The following is a 22,547-nucleotide window of genomic DNA, read 5'->3' on the forward strand; positions in this document are numbered from 1 at the left end:
AAAGATGTTTTATGTGCTGGTACTATTTAGAACAGGACCTGCTGCTCAGCTACCACACCACAAACCCAGGCAAGACACTTTTCCCTGCCTTTGAACACCCCCCTCGAAACATACTCTGTCACAGATATAGCCAGCATTTGGAAGTTTTGCCAACTTTTTTCTTACAGAAGAGCAAAGCAGACTCAGGCAATCATTCCAGGAATCACCAAAGACCCAAGGGTCTGAACTGCTCACAAAACAGGGTGAGAACAGAGGGAACAACTTACAGACAAAGACCAGGACCAAACCTCTTCTATTACACCTCTAACAAGCCATCCCAAAACAGGGTCTGATGTCCCCAGTACTAAAAAGCTGCAAGGCAGCAAAGGATCAGCAGGGGAAACCTGCAAAAGCACCAGTGTGCCCACAGAAAGAAGCAATAAACCCAAGCACCTGATAGGACACACTGCACTGCTGGTACTGAAAACTCCAGTTAATTTTAACCTAGCAAACAACAAGGCCTACAGGGCTAAATGGCACTTGTCAAAAGGAATTCTGCAGTCAGTTAAATTAACAGGAACTGGGGCCCCAAACCGTCCTTATGATTACTAAGCAGGGATTTGAAGGACCTAACAAATTAACGAGAGCAACAGTATATTTACCTTTTGGATTTCCAGTACCGTATTTTTTATTCTAGAATAAACCAAGGGGGTTTTTTTCCCAAAACTGATAGCTACCAGCAAAGTAGCTGAATTTTAATTTTAAGTAAATATTAATGTCAATAATCAGTGTTAACACTGCACCTTATATTAAGCAAACATGGTTGCTAATATGACCTTTACATATAAATTCGAAGTGTAATACTGTATCACATTTCATGGTCTGCAGGCATCTCAGGGGATTGTACACTAGCCTTATATATTAAGGAAGCCTCATTTATGGAGAATTTATATTCACCTAGACAGATGCACAGCAAAACTACCAAAGGCTAAGTTTCACTCTTAATCATAAAGGATTTTTTCTTCCTCCTTATGCAAGTGATGTTTCCCAGTAAGAGAAAGGACAGGTGGAATTAAACAAAGAAGAAAAAGCCAAACATACAGGAGAAAAAAACAGGCGAACAAACTAGAAAATCCTTCGGAGAAAAAGAAGCTGAGAAATAACCAGCTGATGATCTAAAAATTCTAGCTGATGAAATATTCTAGCTGACGATCTAAAAAAATTGTCTCTAAAAGTGTACCATGAAGCCTGAGGGTTTATGATTTTTATTTTATTTTTTGATGTTGGACAACATTAAACAGATCAAATATCTGCATTTATCAGCGGTAACAGCAATTGAAGAGGGCTTAAACTATCTATTTCTATTAAGCCAATTATGTTAAACAGGGTAACCAAAGCAAATGAAGGCTGCTTCTGTAAGTCTCAGTTCTCCAGTTTCTCCATTTCCCCTCTCCCTAACGCTGCTACCCATGTGGCCCCATTTCAAAGACTGCCTTTCTCCTTCCCCTGCGCTTTCTTATGCCAGGACCTATCTAGCCCCCAGCTGTCCCCCAATTCCACTTCTGACCAGCAGGCAAAACCCCCAGGACAGCATCTGCTAAAACAGAGGAACTGCAGAGACAGGATTTCAAGAAGTTGGAACATGTAAATGGCTGCTTTCAAAATTTCTTTGATCTACAGTAAATTACAGGGTCGACTGCAGCCTTCAGTCCTGCCAGCCAAGCAAACGAACTCCAGTGTATCCCACAGATACTACCATAAGGAATTCTGACAAATCACCCTGAACTTATCTGCCATCCTGGCAAACAAAAGCATAGGCAAGGGCCAGGCGCTGTGACCACAAATCCACGGGAAGGGGCCATTCTTCAATCTTTGCCGATGATGGCTGTGCTCCTGGCGAGCCTGGCGGGAGCCCTCCAACAATTTTAGCTCTGCACAAGCTTGATGGGACCACCTTGCTATGAGACCACTTGTTTTCCTTTTCTACTCCTGCAGAGTAATGCAGGAAATTGTGTTACTGTTATACTTGTCAGGATAGATCAAAACGTTATGATTTCTCAGCTCCTAAGATGAATAGCATGTTTGTTTCTGTGAGAAGACAAGAGATGAGACATTACAAGTTCTCCCTCTTTGCACAGGTAAATTATGAGCGCTTACCTAGAGCACCTCAAAAGTGTAATTATTACTTGGATATTTATTTATTTTTAACTCAAGTGCACTCTGCAACCGTGAAAAGGCAAGTATCTGTAAAGTTTCCATCCATTAGGCCTCCACATTTTAAGTCTTGCTTTTTTTGTACTAGAAAAAAAGTAAAAAACAACAAAACAAAACAACTATTTTCTAGTAAAACATTCCTCAAAAAAAGGTTGACATTACTACAAGAACACCGGGATTGAGGCAGTAAGAACAATATCAAAAACATTCAGACTGCTGCCTCCATCCTTAGAATAGAGAAGAGGAAAGAAAAAAAAATATAGCTGGTTGAATAGCCTAAATACTTGTAGCACTTGATTTATATACTCACAAGTTGTTAAAGCCTTTTAAATTAACCAAAGGTTTACAAATTTCCAATGGAAACAAATGCCTCCTACTCAGCTGTGGGAGACTGCCTGCATTTGTCTTGTTTGAACAGCTCACATAGCACGTTATTTAAATAATATCTACCCTGCATGCATACACACACACACATATATATATAGTATCTAGGAGAGGGGGAAAAAAAAGTATTTACCAGCTGACAATAAGAAAAGCACCGCACACTGTCAACAACAGGCTTGCCACTAACAACGAGATCCAGGGTTAAAATATGTTGTTCCATCAACTGATTACAGCACTATTTTTAGTCCTCTCCTATAACAATAGTCGGTAAAGAAAGAATGTGAAGTCACAAGTATTAGACAGGATTAGGTGGTTTAACTACTATTTTTGTAGTAAAGGATTCATCATTAGAATTGCTACTACCATTAGCATTCAAAGCAAAAAGCTATTGAAATTGCAGATTGGCTAATGCTTTACATGGCATTTAGCCAAGATGATTAATGATTCAGGGTACAGAAATAAATGCAAGAAAGGCAGCCTTTCAGAGTGGCTCGGCTTAGTTAGCTAATTATGTTTTTCCTCAGATTTTATTCACCAAGGGAAGTGCTTCATTAACGTGGAATTTAGGTTACCCTGAGATGTCTCAGGCACATATCGTTGCGGTGCAAACTTCCAAAATATTGGATTACAGAAGAAGTAACCTTAATTTTGCCCTGCTGGAGCTGGCAGCACCTTGGGAAAACAGTCTTCTGCTTCCCAGGTGTGTGTCTGGATCAATGTTTTTGTGCAAGCACTGAGGGCTACACTAAGATCTGGCTCATTTGACCCCTGGGAAGGCTTTTTGTTTCACTCCCACCCCTACTCTGACCTTCTAAGGTTTAAATTCAGAGGGAAAAAGGTGTAAAGGAGGGACACAGCAATGTCTCATGCCAGTGCCAAGCTCAGTATTTGTCAGAAACGGATGCAAGCAGCCCCATGCCACAGCGACTGTTGGCAGCAGGACGAAGGGCTCACTTGAGGGTTTAACAACAGTGGAGTTTCACCCCAGCACAGAATCAAGGTCTGAAGCACAGCTTCAGTACAAGGTAAGTAACACGGCCAGATGCTCCCAATAAAAACAACTGCCCTAGAACAAAAGTTACCCTTAGCAAAGGAAGAGGAGTAACATGATATCTGAGAGCAGATCGCTTGACAGGAGGGAATGCAGCATCACATGACATCCGCACACAAAGGCAAGTTTGTTCATTGCAGACCCACAAGATCATCATACAGAGAAGACAGCTTTAAAATTGTCTCAGCATACACCTATAAGCAAGTTTTCAGACACAGGCAACACTAGATTCAATGCTCTGGAACAGCCCTTTGTTAAGGAGATTTTCGATCAGCAGTGAAAATTAACCGTGCCAATTTGCAAGGAAGAAGCTACTGTGGATGGATTATATGGCTTGTATCTTCTGTAAAGTTTCACTCATTTACAAAAATGCTATAAGTATCACAACCTGTTCTGCAGAAGCACAGATGGGTCACACCAGATCAGCAAACCACCAAAAAGCTGATAAGGGGAAAGCAAAGTTGGAGAGAGGGGAGGAAGAAAACAAGCAGAAGCTATGCTCTAATAAAGCTCTATTCAAAACACCCTTGGGCCCAATATATTAACTGAAATACTTGAAGTCTTCTTGAAGCACTGAAATTTGCAAAGTCAATAGTATGAAAATACCTTTGCTCTTCCTGAGCAAGCACCACAGCAAAGAAACAGACTACAAAGATGATATACCACAGAGAAATCTGAAAGCCAGCACATCAGGTCACTTGTGCAATCCCAACTAGAGCCAGGTATCTTGCAACTGCCTGTCAAGGACAGCAAAACCTACAGATTCAGAGGAAGCAGAGTCTTTAACTGGCTTTCTGAAGATTTCAGGGTGTTTTCTGTCACCTATACAAGAGAAGGATTTTCCAATAACCAACCTTAAATATCCAATTTAGCCAATCTACTCATGAATGTATCTCAGGAGTAATTTTCAAAGGGCAATGTAAAGCAGAAAACTAAATGAAATGTTCCGATTCTCCTCCCCCCAAAAATACCCCTTTACTCTTGGGAAATTTCTGCGAAACAAAGCAGCCAAACTAGACATTTCATTTCAGCACGGCATTATATTCTAAGTTATTTGGGTATCAAGTTAGCACAGCCATTTCAGTGTCAACTTAGGAAAAGCCCTAACCACTTCACTGTCATACAAGGAAGTACCCATGAAAATTCAACAGATTTAATGAAACATCTATCAGAAAATGTTCTTCAAGAACAGAGTCACGTGTTCTATCATGTGGTATACGCGATTAAGAACTTGCTCCATGCCTTCAACTCTAGCCCAGACAACAAGCCACATTATTTGGACTACTGCAGCCCTCATACACTAGGTGCTTTCCCTAGGCAGATCAGGAAATCTCTGTCCTGAAGAGTTAACCGTCACTTAAGCAGGCTTTCACTTTGGAAGAACGAACGCTAGGACTTCTGCTTCCTTAGCTGCCAGGATCTTTTTAGAGGACCTTGCCACAACTTCAAGACAAACTCTGGCCATGGTGCCTGCCAACAGGCACCAAGCATTGTCAAACACAGTCAAATCCAGACACTTTCACAGCAGCAAACAGCACAGTTTGAGTAGCAGTGCTCTAGAAGAGCAGCTACCAGGAGAATTACCTTCTGTCTCCACTTGAACGCAAGTTCCCAGTTAAGAAGTTGCACACCCACATTGCCAAAAGGCAAAACTGAGCACAAAACGCAGTCCCAGCCCAGTTGCTCACTATTCTTCACCAACTATGTGAAAAATTCCCCACATTCAACAAGACAATCCCTGCAGAGTTCTATTGTCTCAAATTATTAATTAAACATGCTCTCAAAGAAAGTAAATCCCTAAAATCATTTGCTTCTACTAAGCAACTCCCACATTACCCTAACTGCAACTCAGACAGTCTAAGTATATCCATTCACTGTAATTCAGAAGGGACCACCACAAGAGAAACTCTCTCTTCACTCTAGTTCAAGAACATACACGCATTCACAAGCCACAAGAGACCCCATCCAAGAAAACCCAGCCAATTTTCCTAAAAACCTGCTCGGTGTTGGTAACTTCTCCCAGCTGAATATCTCAACCATCTTTTCATTCCTCGCAGGAGTAGTAGATGGCTGTTTGGATTTGTAATGAGATACGCAACCTTTCCTAATCAAGACAAACCCAACCTAGGCCATTACTCATCAGGAGTCATATTGCACCTCTTCACTCACCCATGTGAAGTTCTGATCTCTACCCATTTTTATGCAGAATAAAGAGCATACAAACACCCTAGTGCAACTAGCACAACTGTCTGCCCAAAGAGCCTGAGTAAGTGAATGACAGCCTTAACCTCTTCCAGTTTGAATCTTATAATTACTGGTGGACATTGACACTCAGCTTCCATCTTGCTGCTTTTTGTGGATAAAAAGAGAAGACTACGTTTTGCAGTCAAGACCTGGCTGATGAAAGTGTCTTCCATGTAAAGTTTGGTGATGAAGTATCTGTAGCTGCAGACAGCTAGAATTTTGCTTAGGAGTTCAGAGATTCCAACCATTACTACAGTGTCTGCAAGAACAAAGAGGAATTTATAATATATGCCATTTGTGTGGATGACGTATCGTTGATACCCAAAAATGCAAAGTGAGAGTAGCACCTTTAATTGCTTAATTTTATATAAAAACTCAGTTATTCTCCTGCCTTCTGGAGAAGGGAGAAATGCAAAGGAAAGAGAAAGTTTCTAGGTAAAATATAAAAAGAACCAACATTTTCTTTCTGTTCTCAACAAGAGGACCCCATCTACTTCCTTGGGAGCAAAGAAACTTTGTCGAAGCCATCCCTAGTAAAGCCACTCACAGCTCAATTCTCAGAGCTGCTAGTCAAAGTATGAACAAATGACAAGGAGGAACAGCCAGCACAATAAAAAATGAAAAGCAAGGATCCCGTAAATAAGTCCTGACTCACAACACTCATAGCTATTTAATAACACATGATGAAATGCTATCATTTGGTAAAAATCACTGGAGTATTATCACCAACAGACGGAGATAGATGTCTGTCTACATACGTAACAAAGAAGAAACTGGGATTCAACAATTAAAAAAAAAACCCTCTACCTTTAATTATGACCTCCCAAGCTCTAGGCAGGCATTAACCTATATTACCCTATAATTATTTTTTCTGACTTTCCATTATCTTTTATCTACTGAGTTTCCTAACCAGTCTTCAAGGCAGCAAGGCAAGGGCCCTCACTGCATTATCTTTCAAAGTCTAAAATCAAAAATATAGTAACATAAGTGTATCCATAGGAAATTGAGACTCAGCAGACATCCATAATGATTCCCCACCTCTCTGCATGTCCCAGCACTTCCTTCCACTTCTATTCTTGCAGGACAAATTCAATTTTACCCCAGCTAAGCCCAAACTGAATTAAATTATTTTGCATGCATAAGACTAGTTCTTGCTCCAAGGAATTTATAATTTAAGAAGCAGATGCAGAGGTGGCCAAAAAGTCAAAAGGAATGGCAGTATTAGGATTACATATATCCTGCATTCTGCTTCCCATGAGTAAAACCCCCGAGGCAAACAGAGAACCGTGGAAAAACAGGCACTCAAGAAAGGCTGAAGCTATAAACACATAGATAAAACTGCCCAGCAATCACTGGAATATATGGTATCAAATAAGACACATGAGAAAAGGGTTACTGCCCCATCTCAGAGCTGACTTCGAAGAAATTAAACACAAAAATTGGTTTAAGGAGGCATACTGAGTGCAATGCATCAGGACTATGTGACACATACGTTACACCCAATGCAAAAACCACCAGGAAGTAGAACAGATAAAGTCCCGATGTTAATTGTATTATAGTGGGTATTTCTCAAGCTTCAGATCACAGAACACATGGGGGAAAACGGTGAAAAGCATCACACAGAACCTTATGAGCTTAAGCCTGCAGGTATATTTTGTCCATACAGTCTTCTCAGAAGTTTTCTGCCTCCAAAGAATACATGTGTTATTTTTTTTAAAAGTTCATTTAAACTAGTGTAAGCTAATGAGGTTTTTGTCTTCATTACGTGGTACATTCATTAATATAATTTCATTCAAGAAGTTACTGAAGAAAAATCAAGCTGAGGAAGAGCAACACATCTACTGACATGAGGGCAAGTCTCAATAACAGGTAGGATTCTTCTGTTCGAGTGAAAGTTTAAGTCTTCTGGTTATTAAAGAATGCAGTACAGAAAGTTCAAGTACCAGCGCAATTTTTAATGACCACAAGGTTTGGGTGTCCTGTCCCCGTCCCCCCCATCTCCAGTGAGTTTTGTTGTCTTTGTTTTTATGGATTTTCAGAGAAAGAGTGATGAAAGTGTGAGCTGGAGGAAAAGAGGATTGAGAATTTAATGATGTTCATTTTAATTCATTGTCATCTTTCCACAAAATGTCCAAACAAAAGCAGTCCCTGCCCAAACACCTCCACACCAAACTGCACGATAGTTTTTATTTGAAAAACTTAAAAGCTGCAGCCTTTCAGTAAGAAATTTTTTCTTACTGTTTCTTACACAACATATAAGCACGTTAAGATCTCTTCCATCGAGGTCTCTTGAAACAAGTTTTACATTTCGCAACTGAAAACTTGGATACTTAACAGAAAAATTACATCTCAATTCAATGCAGTTATTTCCTTTAAAGGTAACTGAATAGTTAATACTTAACTAAATACTATGTTTCTACATAAGGGAATAACTACAATATTCTTCTGGCTGCTTAGTTCATATTGCAGTATTTTATGCCATTTTTCTTCCAGAACAAATTGACAGGACACTTGGGTTTACTTCTTTGGTGATGTACACACTGACTTCAGTGAGGTTGCAAAATTCACTGCAATGTTTGCTTTTAAATGGTCCCAATGGCAACACATCCCCTGGGGAAGCACAGCAGAGGAACAAGGGCTTGTTTGCTTTTATTTGAAAAACTAGAGGCAAGAGATATTCATAAAGGTTGCAAAAGCTTTGTGTCTGCTGCTCTGACAGTATTTGTGGGAATCATTCGTTTTTAAAATGTGCTTACACTTAAGTTCTGCTCCTTTAGAAGAGGAAGCACATCTCCTTTGACGAGTTACTTAGAGGTCACAGACAGAAAGCTAGAGTGAGTCATACACCCATTTAACTCACAGCACATCTGACAATGCAACTACTGAAAAGGCCTTCTAGTAAACACTACTACAAAGACACATTTTGGCCCACTACCCTTTTAGAAATGTTATGTTGATGTAAGAAGTTAGCTGTGTTTCTGAAAGCACTGTTCCATGACATTCTTAAGGCTGTTCTCTTCTCAGTTCAGCTAAGCACATTAATAGCACCTTCCCCTCCCAATTATAACCAGAAAAACCCAAACCCAAAACCCCAAAACAAACAAGCAAAGAAACCCAGGAAAACACATTACCAGCAACTTCCAGAACTGTGTTTTTCAATATTGGGAATGGTAAAAGCCCAACCTCCATGCATTGGCAGTTTTGTAATACCATTACATAAGAATTATTTAACTACAGCAACAGATTTGAAAAGCAGCAGCACTCACTGCTATGGTGGTTCACACATCCAAAAAAAAAAAAAAAAAATCAATAAAGGGAATGATAAACTTTGCAAACATGCATTTGACTGTCACAGAGAGTGGATTGCGATTTCAACACCCTCAAGAGCAGAAATGTTTCAGCTTATAGCTACCAAGGCACGGCAATCCTGAAAAGAGAAAACAAAAAGTACAACTGTTGCCATTATCCAACCACACAGTAACCAGCTTAAGCTTTAAAAAGTGTCATTAAAAGCATCTACCATAAGCCCGATGCGTTCAGGTGTTGAGTTTGGAAACATTGAACTTTTTTTTTTTTTTTACCTGATGTTCTGCATGAATGTTATCCCCAGTAGGCCAGCGATGTTTGCTGTTATTATAGCCGCCTCCACCACTTCCTCCTCCCCCAAGCTGCTCACCATGCTGCCTCTGGAAGAAGTAATCCACCATAGCGTCGTCCTGGGAGCGGCCTGCAACTCCTATGGATCCAGGAACAGGACTGGAGTGTGTCCCTGCTGCAAGCGCCTGATTTGCAGCTGGCTGTTGCTGAGCCTGGGACCCTGTTCCAGATGTCAATACAACAGGCATGTTGGGATTAGCTGTATCTTGAGCGTGCTGTTTCAGGTGGGGGCTGAACGAGTCCTGCCAGAGTACTGCTTTTCTCTTCAAAACACACGCAACGCTCATTCCACCAACACCTACAGGGGGGTGAGGGGAAGGGGGGAGAGACGGCAAGAAAGAGAGAAGGAAAACATGAAATCCTCACAGCTTCAGCTTTAAGTGTTAAATAACACACCCATCTTGACAGTGGCAGGGAAACATCATGATGCCAAATCTGACGCCTTTTAACACAGTTATTTGCTCCATTAACCTAGCAACTAAAATATCACATAAAAACGCACACTAGCCAAAAATCCCACATTTTGTGCTGCAAAGTGTTATCAGTATACGCATGATTCATGTAAGGTGCCCATTACACTGAAATCAGAATGCCAATTTATGCGATGGACAAAATACCAACTGGAGTGCTGCCACAGAAAATTGCTAGAAAAAAGCCCCCGAAAAACCCGGTGGAATGCAAATTACACCATCAGTGCCTGCCGTGCTGTTTACACCTGACAAATTGCAAGGCAGATCTTCAATCAATACACAAGTCCCACTGTATCACGATGTGTTCGCTCAGTCATGCAAAACATCAAGGCAACAGGTTTGGTTTTTTTTCAAATGCAAACTTAAAATACTGGATTTCTGCTTATACAGTTAATTAAGTCCCAAACACAATGTGCGCTCTTCCTGCAAACTCAGAAGCTGGCTTCGGTCATGAGATGGTAAAACGCACTGGCACGTTTTGTACGAGATTCCCTGGAGAAAAGAGCAGCTAACCTCTCGGTGCCTGGGATCTCGGCAGAACCTTCCAGAGCCAGAGCAGCCAGCAGTGCCGGTCCTGCTGTCGATGGCACCAGGGGAAAGCTGGACAAGTTGTGGAAACCATCCAACACTGAAAATACCCCAAATGCTTTGCACACACCCAAAATCATCTGCGTGCAGGACAACTGGCAGACTAGGCTGACAGCAACTCAATAATTTACTATCCCCCCAAATATTTTGATAGCATCCCAGCAGCACAAAAACACACAAGTTTGTTTGTTATTTTAAGACAACATTATCAGCTGATCCCAAGAGCAATAAAGACATTACACATGTGAACAGAAAAGTGTTTTCCCCCATTATGTAATCTCAGCCAATGCAGAGCGCACACACAAATTGAATTTGTTTTCAAAGGCATGGTATAGTCAGAATTACTATTTTTTAGAAAGATTGCTATTTATGACTTCAGTTACCTAAATGCAACCCATACCACAGAGAGTTACAAGGATGAAACTGGGGCGGGGGCAGCCCTTATGGATTCCCAGCACAGCTGCATACCAGCACGAGAATGCTTTTACTCTTGTACCTTGGTGGCTGTAAACCTTGGCCCTGATCCTGACAGCAGCTCCAACGGCCTGAAAGGCGGCTGTGTTTCCTCTATGCTCATCATAGTAGTTTTGAACTACAGTCAACTACTACAAGCAACTTCCAAGAACAATTTTCCAACAGTGGAGAGAGAAACTTGACACAAAAAAATCCAAATCCTATCTTTCATCAAACTGAGTCAAGTTTGTCCCACTAATTGAGAACAGTGTTAATATTCAGAAGAAAATGACTATAAGAACTGCAGAGAGAAGACTTTTTTTTAACTGCACCTACAACATGCATTTGTTGACACACATACACAGCCTCCATGGACACATAAAGAAGCAACTCTGCAAGGCTTTTTATATATTCAAAAACCTTCACAACTTAAATACCAGCAACATTCAACAGAATTAGCTCCTCTGTCTTTCAGAAATTCTGGAAATCACTACCTTCCCCAAATACTTCATAAAATACTGTGACAACACCAGATATTACTAAATCTTCACTGATTTTTAAGAATGCAATACTGCAATTTCATGGCATTTTCCCATTAGTTTCCCTTTAATAAACATTATCAAAATCCTTCAGTAACATGAAATGAAGCAATAAAGCTCCTCTATGAAATAAGAAAAAAAATTAAGTAATTACTGGTAAGAAATTCACATACCACCAAGTTGGGTTATATATTAAGGGCAGACAATGAAATCTGAGCAGCCTCTATGAAAGCAGGTTACAAGCAATCTTGGGGCAGTCTTTAAAAGACTCTCTTTAAAAGAGAGAGATACTATGAATCCACAAAAAGTTTCAAGTATCTATATATTGTGACAAGCCCTGTTTCCAGTGGGAATACCACGAGGTACAAAGTTGCCAGTGGAAGTCTGCACAGCCACAACCTTACTTCCCTCCCTCAAAAGGCAGCGGACTGCAAGGCCCCTCTGCTCACCAGCACAAATGCATTTCTAGTTTAATTTGCAGGCAGACCGTTAATAATTGCACTACTGTAAAAACTGGGGGTTTTTTTGAAACTCTAGAAAATCTCAGCAAAGGTATTATGAAGATGTGCACAAGTGCCTCCTGCTCCCAGACGCTTCCTCTTTCGTCTAATACAGACGAGGCAGCTCCAAACACAAGAGAAAAACTTGGCAAAGGCGACATTTTGAAAGGGAGCAAAGGGGAAAAGAGCATTCTGGGTAGTTCAAGTGTAGTTCCAAGACGTGTTTTTATAGAAATGCCGTGTTAAATGTAGCGGACAGCTGAATCCTGTCATTCAAAGCACACAGAGCATCAGAAATATGTTAAGTCACCTACACAACGCACATTCACAAGCTAACTGGCAGCTGCAAGACTCGCCACTGCTAATGGTTACTAGGACCCTTTTCATTCCCAAACTCTTCATAACAATACATAATAAACTTTTTCTAGGTAAACCATTTGCTTGGAAGAGTTACGTATTAACAAGCAAAGGCTTCTACGTGGCTACAAAGCACTTCAAAGCAGACAATTTTCCTCTTCCCTTGATAAAAACATAGCAAGTAAATAAATTGCTCTGAGTTATCATTACAAGCAAAATACTTTAGATTATGGGAGGCCCCACAAGCAACAAAAACTTCGGAGACATCCCCAAGCAAGTTTTAAGCAGAAGTGGCAACAATGCTGAATAAAGTGGCTTTAATCCACATAGCGCACAGCTACGCGTTCAGAGCTTCACCGCTCTTATTCAATATTCCTCTAAAAATAACAGATTGTATTAAAAAATTAAGGCAGCATGAGATCCGCGTTTCAAAAAGTTCAATCACGAACTAGAAGAGAGTTTGGGTCGGGTGGTTTGGATTTTGGTTGTGAAAGTTAGACTGGAAATTAAAGCACAGCCATTGTTCACAAGCTGTGTGGCCTACAAGAACTTTTAACGTTAAACCTTGTGTTTTCCTGAAACCCTGGGGAGACACAGCAGGAAGCAGGTAAATTGATCACCGACCGAGTTGCTTAAACCAGAGGTAAAACCTCATAAGATAAATTCTACCCCTTACCCCACCTCCCTCGCTCTTAATAAAGGAAATTCCTTACTCATGATCTGTCTAATAAAATCTCTGCTCAGAACAAAGTTATTAAACATTGACCAAAAAAAATTAATTTCATAGTATTTCTCAGGTTGAGGCAAGAGGCAGACTCTTCGAATTACCAGCGTGCCAAACGCCGTTATTACCCGAAAACGAGATAAAAACAAGGAAGAAAACCACACAAACACAAAAACCCCAGGGTCACCCAGCACATCAAAAAGTATTGTCTGCGTTTTCCTTCCCTCCCACTTGCGAGGCACCGTCCCTCTCCTCTGCCAGGGACACCGGCCCCCCCCAGCCCCGCCGAAGACCCCCCCCAAGGCCGGGGCGGGGGGGGGACGGGGACCCAACCACCCCCCCCACACCAACGCGGACCAGCGCCGGGCCGGGCCCCTCGGGGCAACAAAGCGGGGCCTCGGCCCTGCCCGCCGGGTCGGGCTGGGGCCCCCCAGGGGAGAAAGGGGAGCCCCGAGGTGGGGGGGGGGGGGTCCCCCACGGCGGCCCGGGCCCAGGGGGAGGCAGGCGGGGGGCACCGGCGCCGCCCGGCCGGGATGGGCCCGGGGCCTCCCCCCCCCCCCCCCCCCCCAACAATAACACCCCCCTCCCTGCCGGCCGGGGCGCGGCGGCGAGCGGCCGAGGAGCCGCTCACGGGAGGCGGGGGTCCGCCGAGCTCCCCCCCTCCTCCCCAGTAACAATAGGGGCCAGGCCCCAGCCCCCCGAGCGCCTACAGGGAGCCGGGCGCAGCGCCCCGCCGCCGCTCGCCTTCGGGGCGGCCTGGCGCCGCTCCGCCTGGCCGCCCCACCAATATGGCCCCACCGGCGGCTCCGCTGAGGTGCGCGGCGCGCCGGGGGCCCGGTCCGGTGCCGATACTCACGGGCGGAGCGGTAGGATGAAGACGGATCTCGGCCCCCCCCAGGCCGCTCGCCGCCTGCCTCTCCCCCTGCCTTTCACTCCGACAACATGGCGGCCCGGCGGGGACGGGCGCCGCGCTGCACGCCGGGAAGGCGAGGCCGCTCCAAGCGGCGCCGAGCCGCCGCTCCCCGGGCCGGGCCGGGCCCTGCCCGCGGCCCCTTTTCCCCCCCGCCCCCGCCGAACCCGCACCGCGCCGGCCCGGGAGCGCAGCGCGGGGGGACACGGGCCGTGCCCGGCACCCTCCTGCGCGTCCCCTCGCGGGTGTCGCCGCTCCCCGGCCAGGCCCGGGCTGGGTTGGGGCCAGGCCTGGGCCCAGGGGCCTCGGGCTTTCAGCGTCGCCCCTTCCCCAGCTGGGCTTGTGGGGCGCAGGCCGTACTCAGCCCCACGCTGCTGCCATCAACGCTCCCTCGGCTAAGGGGGCTGTGGTTGAGCCCCCCCCCCCCCCCCCACACACACCGCCGCCACGGCTCCCGGCCTTGGGCACCCCCAGGCCTGCGCTGGGCAGCAGGGAGGCCACCAGGCAGGCACCAGCTCCCCCTGCCCGAAGCAGCAGCCATCCACCCCGGGGCCTGCTGGCACAAAGGCATTGAAGAACTGCACCAGAGACATGAAGCGCAGCCAAGCGCAGGCTGGGAGAACGGCTCTTCCTCACCCCACGCCTTTACAAGCCCAGCACCAGCAGCCAAGCACAATTTTGGGGTGTTTTCCCCTCATATCCCTCCCCCCGGCTCCCCTTCCCCACAAAGCCAGGGCTATGGAGAAACTACACACCCCAGCGTGCGCCGCTGCGGCGCCGGCCAGGCTCTCGGTCTGGACATTAAAACAAAGCGCTGTACTCTGGGAGCAGTAGTTTCTGCAATAACACCTCCATGTTAAAGGGGCAGCTCGTTTGGGAGCGGCCGCGGTTGGTTTTGTGCACCCTCCTGCATTGGGCTCTGATGTTTTGGGGGGGATTTAGCACCTGCACTTGTTGCTTAGATGTAATATTTTGTCTCCCTCTCGCCCAGGCAAGAGAACCACGCACAAAAAAGGGGAGGAAACTTGCCCATGCAGGGAAGCAGCTTGAGGCATGCCCTTGCACGCACACAGAGAGCAAACAAGCAGCAGCCCAGTGCAGCGGCTGTAGCGTTTCAAAGGGCTTCGTCAGCCAACGGGGTCCTGCAGACCGCATGGGCCTTGGCGAGAGATTTCCCTGAAGTCTGAGCTTTCGTGGGTGAAGCAAGCAGGTTGTGGTTTCAGATACAAGAAGTTACTTCAAGCCTGGTTCATCACAGTCATTAAAGCACAAGTAGGGCCGGATCCAGCTGAGATCTGGCTGCGTGGCTTGCATCCATTTTCTCCCCAAAGGGCTGCTGGGGTGATAGGTGTCTCTGCTGCCACGCTGCCTATTCCAGGTGCCCGTGCCATGGTGGAGGGTGCAGCCCAGGCAGCCAGGGCTTGCGGGGAAGTGGGGCTTCACCCCAGCCAACCTCCAAAACCCTGGGGAAATGCAGCTCGTGGGCGCAGCCTTGGGAGGTGCCGAGTACCCCAGGCTGGGCATGACAGGAGACCTTCAGGATAAACAGTTAGCAAAGGCTTTCACGGCTGATGGCTGTTTTTTAAGCCAAGTTTTGCGTAGCCACCCAAAGCTTTCTTTGGCCAGCGCCAGCGTGGCTTATTTGACCTGGCAAAACCCCACTATGATAAACTCAGCTCTGCTGGGCTGCCACAGCAGCATGTTGCACAAATGGCTGTGTCGCACTTGGCATGGATCCCCTGCCCTTCTGCCACGCAGCCCTGCAGGGCCCTGAGCACCCCACAAACGGCTGTGGCATGGATCCTGTGCAACGAGTAGCTCCTGTTAGCAAGGCCTGGCTGCCTCCAGGCTCTCCACTGGAATAGGAACATCAGCAGGTTCTTCTGGCAAGCGTCCCTAGTGAAGTTGCAACTCATTCTGCTTAGCTGCGCTGCTCTGTTACAAGGAAACTGCCTCGGTGACACAGTCAGTCCATCAGAAGCATGCTTGTGCAGTGAGGTCGGATCAGTTCTCCACCTTCCAGCTGGTAGAGCCCTGAACCCAGCTCTGCTGTGCCATGGTGGGCCATGCAATGTCCCCAAAACACCACCGCTGTGAGCAAGGCCAACTTCACGGCATAGCGAAGATGTGAATAGTGAAACTGTGTTGTCTTGGCATTGGAGCAAATAAATCTGTCCAGACACCCTTCTCCTTTGGTTGAATTCTGCAACATCTCCTGAATGTCCTGGGCTGATACAAGATGTCAGTGTTGACTTTTGGGTGACAAATGTTTGAGTTGCAAAGCATGAGAGGTTGGGAGCTCTTTCCCACACCATGTCCTCACTGTGGAGCCTGGGGGAAGGAGGGTTGGCAAGTTCCTACCTGCTTCTGCTGGCCAGCTTTTGGGGTGCTGTGCTTGCAAACTGGCAACCTCAGCACCCCACCTTGTTGGTGGGGTTGCCTGTCCCCGAGCTATTGTGCTGTCAGTAGCGCAGAGGTCCCTGAGCAGCACTGACCCTCTGCTGCAAGCCAGAGATAACAGCTATGCCACGGCGGGTTGCAGCACACACCCAGGCTGCTTGCTGACACTAGAAACATGGTTTGTGTTAATTATACCCAAGATAATTACATTTATACCAGTATAATGAGAGGGGGAGGGAAGGAGTCCTCCTGCGGATGAAGTATTAGTGGTTAAAACCCACTTATGCCAGTTAGTTTATTCGGTTTAGGAAGAAAGGTGCAGAGAAATGGCACGTGGGGACCTGCAGCTCTGTGGCTATGGGACTGAGTCGGAGTCTGGGTCTCACCTCCATCACCTCCATTCCTCCCACAGCCACTTCTGCCTCCCACTGCTGCTGTCTTCTCTCATGTCCTTCAGACCCTGCCCAAGCTCCTGACTTGCTGCAATCCATGGAAAGGCTCCCACTCAGCGAACATGCTGTTCCAGAGACTTTGGAGCCAGGGCAGGCAGAGTGGGAGGAAGAGGCAGCGCAGGCAGTGAAATAATTTCCGTCTCCATGGGAAAAACCCTCTGGAGGTGGAAATGTCCTTCTGATCTTTGTTGCACTGTTGGCCATCAAGGGCAGTCCCAGGTCCCTGGCCCTGGCTCACCCTGTACTAGTCCTGGCATAAGTTATTCCGGGCTTCATCTTCAGTCCACAAAGACAAAAAAGTGCCTCCAGAAGGTGACTGATGTCCTCTTAAACGCTGAATGACTCGCAAGAAGCACCTTTCTCCCTCCATTGACTACAGAAGGGGCTTCAGTCAACTGCAGTCTTCATTAAACTTCAAAGTTACACATCCAAAGCCAAATGCCCAAATTCAGACCCTCCATCCATGCTCTGCCCAGACTCTGTTCGTGGTGGCATGATGCCCAACACCACAGTATCTTCTCTTTGAAGGAGCCTTCTAACTAAGAGCAAATAAACCAAGTGCTGCTGTGATTCATGCTCCTCAGAGCAGAGCTTCTCACAGCTTGACGGAAGAGGCACGTGCACAGGACAGGGGATACAGCTGGAAAAGAAAATAGATTGAGTGACTCCAGAAATCACAGATGAGTAGCGTCAGTGCTGCCCCCAGACAGTCCTGGCTGTCCCAGCCTTGGAGAAGTGTAGAGAGGTCCAGCACTTCTATTTCAATGACAACTTGGTCTCTGAAATTAAAAGCCAGATGGGAGGAAAGGGCATCTCCCCCCACTAGTGCCAAGTTCTTTGGTGGGGCAGCAAAATTTCGTTGGCCACCAGAAAAAAAATAATCCACTTAATTACTTGATTTTTTCTAAACCAAGGCAAAACCTGCTGCCATCTTTATGCAGGATACTTTCAAAATGTGCCGGCTTGACCAAAAAGCTTTAAGAGCCAAATACATCATTCAGCTTTGTCATGGGGACAGTGTTTCAACAAACCCTATTGCCTTGAGACAAAAAGTACTGACCAGCCCCACAGATGGGTAGGTTTAGTGCTTGTTCATGAACACAGGCTGTGTGCTAACCCATCCATTGCTCCATCAGCTGCTTTGCAAAGATGACCAGAGACCTCAAATCATGGACCTTCCCCAAGGGACCTTCACTGTGAGAGCCCAGTCCCACATGCATGCATATACAGGGTATGCACATAAATGCTTTCTGAGCTGGACCTGTCGTCATCAGTGGACCTAGCTGAGAAACATCCCTTTGTCTCTACAGCAGCTTTCAATGATCAGATAAAACCATGGTTTTCACCGACACTTTTCACCTACGGGTTTCCACACTCCTGTTGAGAAACCCAACCCAGATGTTTTCAGGAGTCAGCAGCCAAGTGCCTAAAAGCAGCTAGTGAAATGTTGCAGTTATAGCAAGCTGAAGGAAATTCTGGCTGTGGACCCACCTGACAACAGTAAAGTCTGAAAGTTTCATTTTGGCTGGAAAGTCACTTTTTCTTGCAAAAATACACCCCCATAAAATTAAAGTGTTTAAGCAACTCCCACCCATCGGCTGTACATAGGGTTGTATCAAGCCCAACACAGAGTCCCCGATCCTGGGTGCAAGGACAACAACCAAGCAACTCTGGGTGATGTCTTGAGGGTCATTAACAACAAATCCCACTATTTCCTCTCTGCGTGCAGGAAGGCAGCTGGCAAAGCCATGCCATACATCCCATGGTTAGAAAACAGTGGTGCCAATGCTCTCCTTCACATCCTGGTGATGTCCTCTGCTGTCCTCCCTCCCTCCAGTTTGCCACGGCTCACTGAGCCACCACAGAAGACAGCCAGAGGCAGGCAGCAAAAAAGGTACTGGAGAAGTGGAGATAAATCCAGGGTGGATTTATGGGATCCAGAGTGGGTTAAATCCAGGATGAGAAGAGACACACAGGACTTCTTCTCACTCTTATGGGGTCAAGAAGGTATTTTCCTCAGGGACCAAGTAGCGAGAAATATTTTTGGTAGGGTCACTAGCACACCGGGCTGAGTGTCATTGGGAAGGATCCTTGAGTGCCCCTCTGCCACTCCACTGATATAGTCTATTAATGAGAAGGTAATTGAGAAACCTACAGAAAAGCAGCCCACAAACTCCTGACAGGAGCTATAAACCAGGAAAAGGAAATTCTTGTTTGTTTTTTAAACCACATGGGTTTTCCCCCTGGACCTTGCTGCTGAGACATGTCATGGCAGCGAGGAGCAGGGCTGAGCCCTGTTCCATGTTCCTACCTTTTCATCAGCCTTTTTAACTAGCCACCAAACCCTGTAGGGACCCAGACACCAGAGCTGCAGAGAAAACAGGAGCTGTGATTGATAGATGCTGATGGATAAAATAAATGAGTGCTTGGGGTATGAAGAGCTGTTCCCTCCTGAGAGCCTTGCGGGCAGCGTTATGGTGGGACAGCAGTTGTGTCGAGACCAGCCCTGGGATCCAATGGGATCCAAAAAATTCTACAGCTTAGCAAAGCAGCTGCAGGCATGACAGTTCAGGTGGTGGCACTTTCTTCCCGAGATGGAGGTGGTGGTGGTGTCACTGCTGAGTGTGGGCTGCTGGGCAGGGCTTGGTTGATTCCCAGCTGGAAAAGAACTGGCAGGCTCCAGGGCTGGTCTTGGCCAGTGCTGGCCAAGTCGTGGCAGAGACATGGCCCTGCTCAGGGCGTCCCACCTTCAGCAGCTGTCCCTCCAAACATGTCCCAGGCCAACCATAGCCTGGGGAGTCAAGGGATTGTACCTATGTGTGGTCTAGCTAGATCAACCCGATATCCAAGCTAGATCCTTACACCTATCCACCTCCCTTCTTTGTGGGCCCCAGGAGGGTATAGACATCCACCAGGAGTAAGGGGATGGGACACAGGGGTCCCTCTACTATTGATGCCCCATCAGTGAGGCAGGTAAATGCTGCCTGGGGACATTTCACATCCACTGGTGGCACGTTGTCCCCATATGCTGTCACTGGCAGGAACGACACCACCTCCTTCGTGGGTGCTTGTGAGATGCCCCTTCTTGGGGATCATCCCCCACACCATGTCTCATCCTGATTTCTAATCATTAGAGCTGTGAAGCAGAAGGCTGATTAAGCTTTCCAGCTTGTTTGTTATCATTAAATATATCAATGCTGGATTTTCTCGACAGGCAATTACATGACTAAGCCATTTGGAAACTTGCTACTTTCTCAGACTGCATGACTTCTTCTTGTAGGCCCATAGCCTGATTGCGTTTCACAGGGAGTGATTTCCTACCAGCTCCGTGTTTCCCATTTGCATTGCATCAGCTCTTCCTTGGCGCTGGAAGATGAGTGGGACGGATGCTCTGACTTTCTCCTGCCTCTCTAACATGTCCACAGCCAAGCTGGGCTGGAGCATGGCATTGAGAACAGCAGATCCTTCCTCTGCAGGCAGAGCTATTTATTGGAATATGTATACATTTTGGGAAATATATATTATTACTGGAAATGTATAGACTGCATATAGAGGCAGAGTCACAGGACAGCAATGCTCAAATAGGAACAAGGGGATGAGTGGTGACTTCGCAAGGGGCTGGTCGCCAGGTTTTCCCAGTCCCCAACCCCACTTCTTCTCTGCTTCCAGCTTTCCCAGACCTTATTTCTTGGGGCTTAAGTTGTCCAATTTGCTCTTGTCCTTGTCACCCTGGAGAGGGTGACAACATGCTACTGCTGTCAGGCTGTCACAGTGGCCTCCTGGGGCCCTCCCCAGGGCACAGCTATCTGTACGCTGCACATTCAAGATGAGTTTCCTGTTACGTTCCCAGTTAAGAAAAAAACAACCCAACAAATAGTCATGTTCAGAAGAACATCATCCCGGCTGCCGACTCATATGCTCAAATTTAGGAAATACCAGAGTTACAGTTGCCCGTGCAACCTTAATTCAGCCCCCCTTACACACATGCTTTGCGATCCAGTCTTTAATTACAGGTTTGCAGACAAGGTTTTTCCCATGGCACCTGTGGCCCAGTTAGGGCTGGCTCTGCCCCAGGACAGAGCGATGGGGGAGATATGGATGTGGGACCCCCATGCCCCCCCGCCCAAGCTGGAAGGGGTGTGCAGCGTGAAGAACAGAGGTCTGATGCTTGAATTGCTTTTGCTTTTCTCCTCTCTCATAACCTGCGCAATTTTGCTAAAATCCAGTGAGCTACAGGAGGGTTTGCTGAGCAAGAAAGGGTGAAGGTGGAGCATCTCCTCTCCCAGCTCCAAACCCCGCTGCCACCAGCATCCCCCCAAGACTCCCTCGCCGCCACCTCCTTGTGCTGCCCAGGGCTCCCTGGCTGCCTCCTCCCTCCCCTCCTCTTGCACAGACAGAGACCTTCTGTCAAGCCGAGCTCCACGCCATCCCTCCACCCACGCACGCCTTTGATTTGGACACTGAGATGTGCCTGGGTGCTGGGTGGAGGCTGCTTTTCTTCTGACTTCCTCCTTGCAGAAGGCAGCCCGCTGGCTCTTGCGGCTCTGCCTAATGCAGGCAGCTGCTCCTCCTGCCTGCCTGCTGCAGCCCAGCCCAGCCTGGGGTGACAGCCTGGGGACCTGGACGCCTCCTGCCTCTACTTGCACGTCCCCATGTGCCACGAAGCTCCGCAAACCGCTCAGCCCAAAGGCAAGGGTGCTTTGCACAGCGGGGAGCTGGCTGGGGAGCAATTTGTGACCGACAGCTTTGCCAGCGAAAACTCCCAGCGTGGCTTGTTTTACAAAGAGGGAAGCCTGGGATTTACTGGGGAGCCAGAAATGATGTTTCGCAAGTGGTGGCTAAACCCACCCCAGCAGTGCCTTGCCTGAGCAGTGTTCGACTCCTATGTCCTCTCTGCACGGGAGCTTGCACGGCCGTCAGCACGCTTCCCAGCCGCAAGCTCCCAGCTCCTCACCAGTGCTCCTGGTTTTGTCTTCGTTGCACAGATGGGAGATTCAGATATACCTGGCTTAGAAACTTAATTGCCCTCGGCATAATTTGGAGGCAGCGAGCCCATGCTTAGAAGGGCTGATTCACCCTCTGGACCTGCCCCTGCTCCTCCTGTGAGGCTGGAGGGAGCCGAGGGCAATGGAGCAGCACCCAATAGAGGTGCCTAACGTGGGTGACCCCAGGCTTCAGGGTGGTGGCGACCCCTTCCTTGGGGTGCCAGCTTGCAGACCAGGATTTGCCTGAGCAAAGCTGCAACAGGTGTCAGCAGGAGCCAAGCCTTGCACACACAGAGGGGCGATGCATTGCAGAGACCTCGGAGACGTCTGGTTTGGAGGGTCCTGAGCATTAGCTGCATGTTCAACCAACCCCAGGTGGTCATTTACCTGTTATTCCCTGTTCTTGCACCCGTCTTGACTGTAACGGTGTGAATTTACTCCAGATCACACCCAGGCATGGTGCTCGTGGTGACGAAGGTTCGTGCATCCTTCTGCCAGCCCTGGAGCCACCAGCCCTGAGACCTTTCCCATACACTTCCCCTGCATGGGAGGTGATGCACAGTGGTTACAGCTGGTTGCATCTCCATTACCTTCACATGCAAAACCCCACCTTTCTGGCTGTGCAGCAGGACTGGGTTGG

General features: G+C 47.0%; 1 protein-coding gene across 10 annotated transcripts in view; it reads right to left on the bottom strand.

The window, feature by feature from the left end:
- The window catches only part of PUM1 (pumilio RNA binding family member 1), a 79,173-nt gene extending 65,035 nt beyond the window's left edge, over nucleotides 1-14,138 (bottom strand). For 8 of the 10 annotated variants that reach the window (XM_049819693.1, XM_049819683.1, XM_049819688.1 and 5 more), the window contains exons 1-2: nucleotides 14,017-14,137; nucleotides 9,454-9,827 (exon numbers count right to left, since the gene is read on the bottom strand). In XM_049819693.1, coding sequence (XP_049675650.1) covers nucleotides 9,454-9,816 — 363 coding nt within the window. In that variant the 5' untranslated portion in view covers nucleotides 9,817-9,827; nucleotides 14,017-14,137. Of the gene's footprint in view, nucleotides 1-9,453; nucleotides 9,828-14,016 lie in introns of those variants that run through there. The other 2 variants (XR_007508434.1, XM_049819689.1) reach the window with 2 other exon arrangements.
- Nucleotides 14,139-22,547: the final 8,409 nt, after the last annotated feature.

Source organism: Accipiter gentilis, chromosome 17 (assembly GCF_929443795.1).
Source record: "Accipiter gentilis chromosome 17, bAccGen1.1, whole genome shotgun sequence".
NCBI lineage: Eukaryota > Metazoa > Chordata > Aves > Accipitriformes > Accipitridae > Astur > Astur gentilis.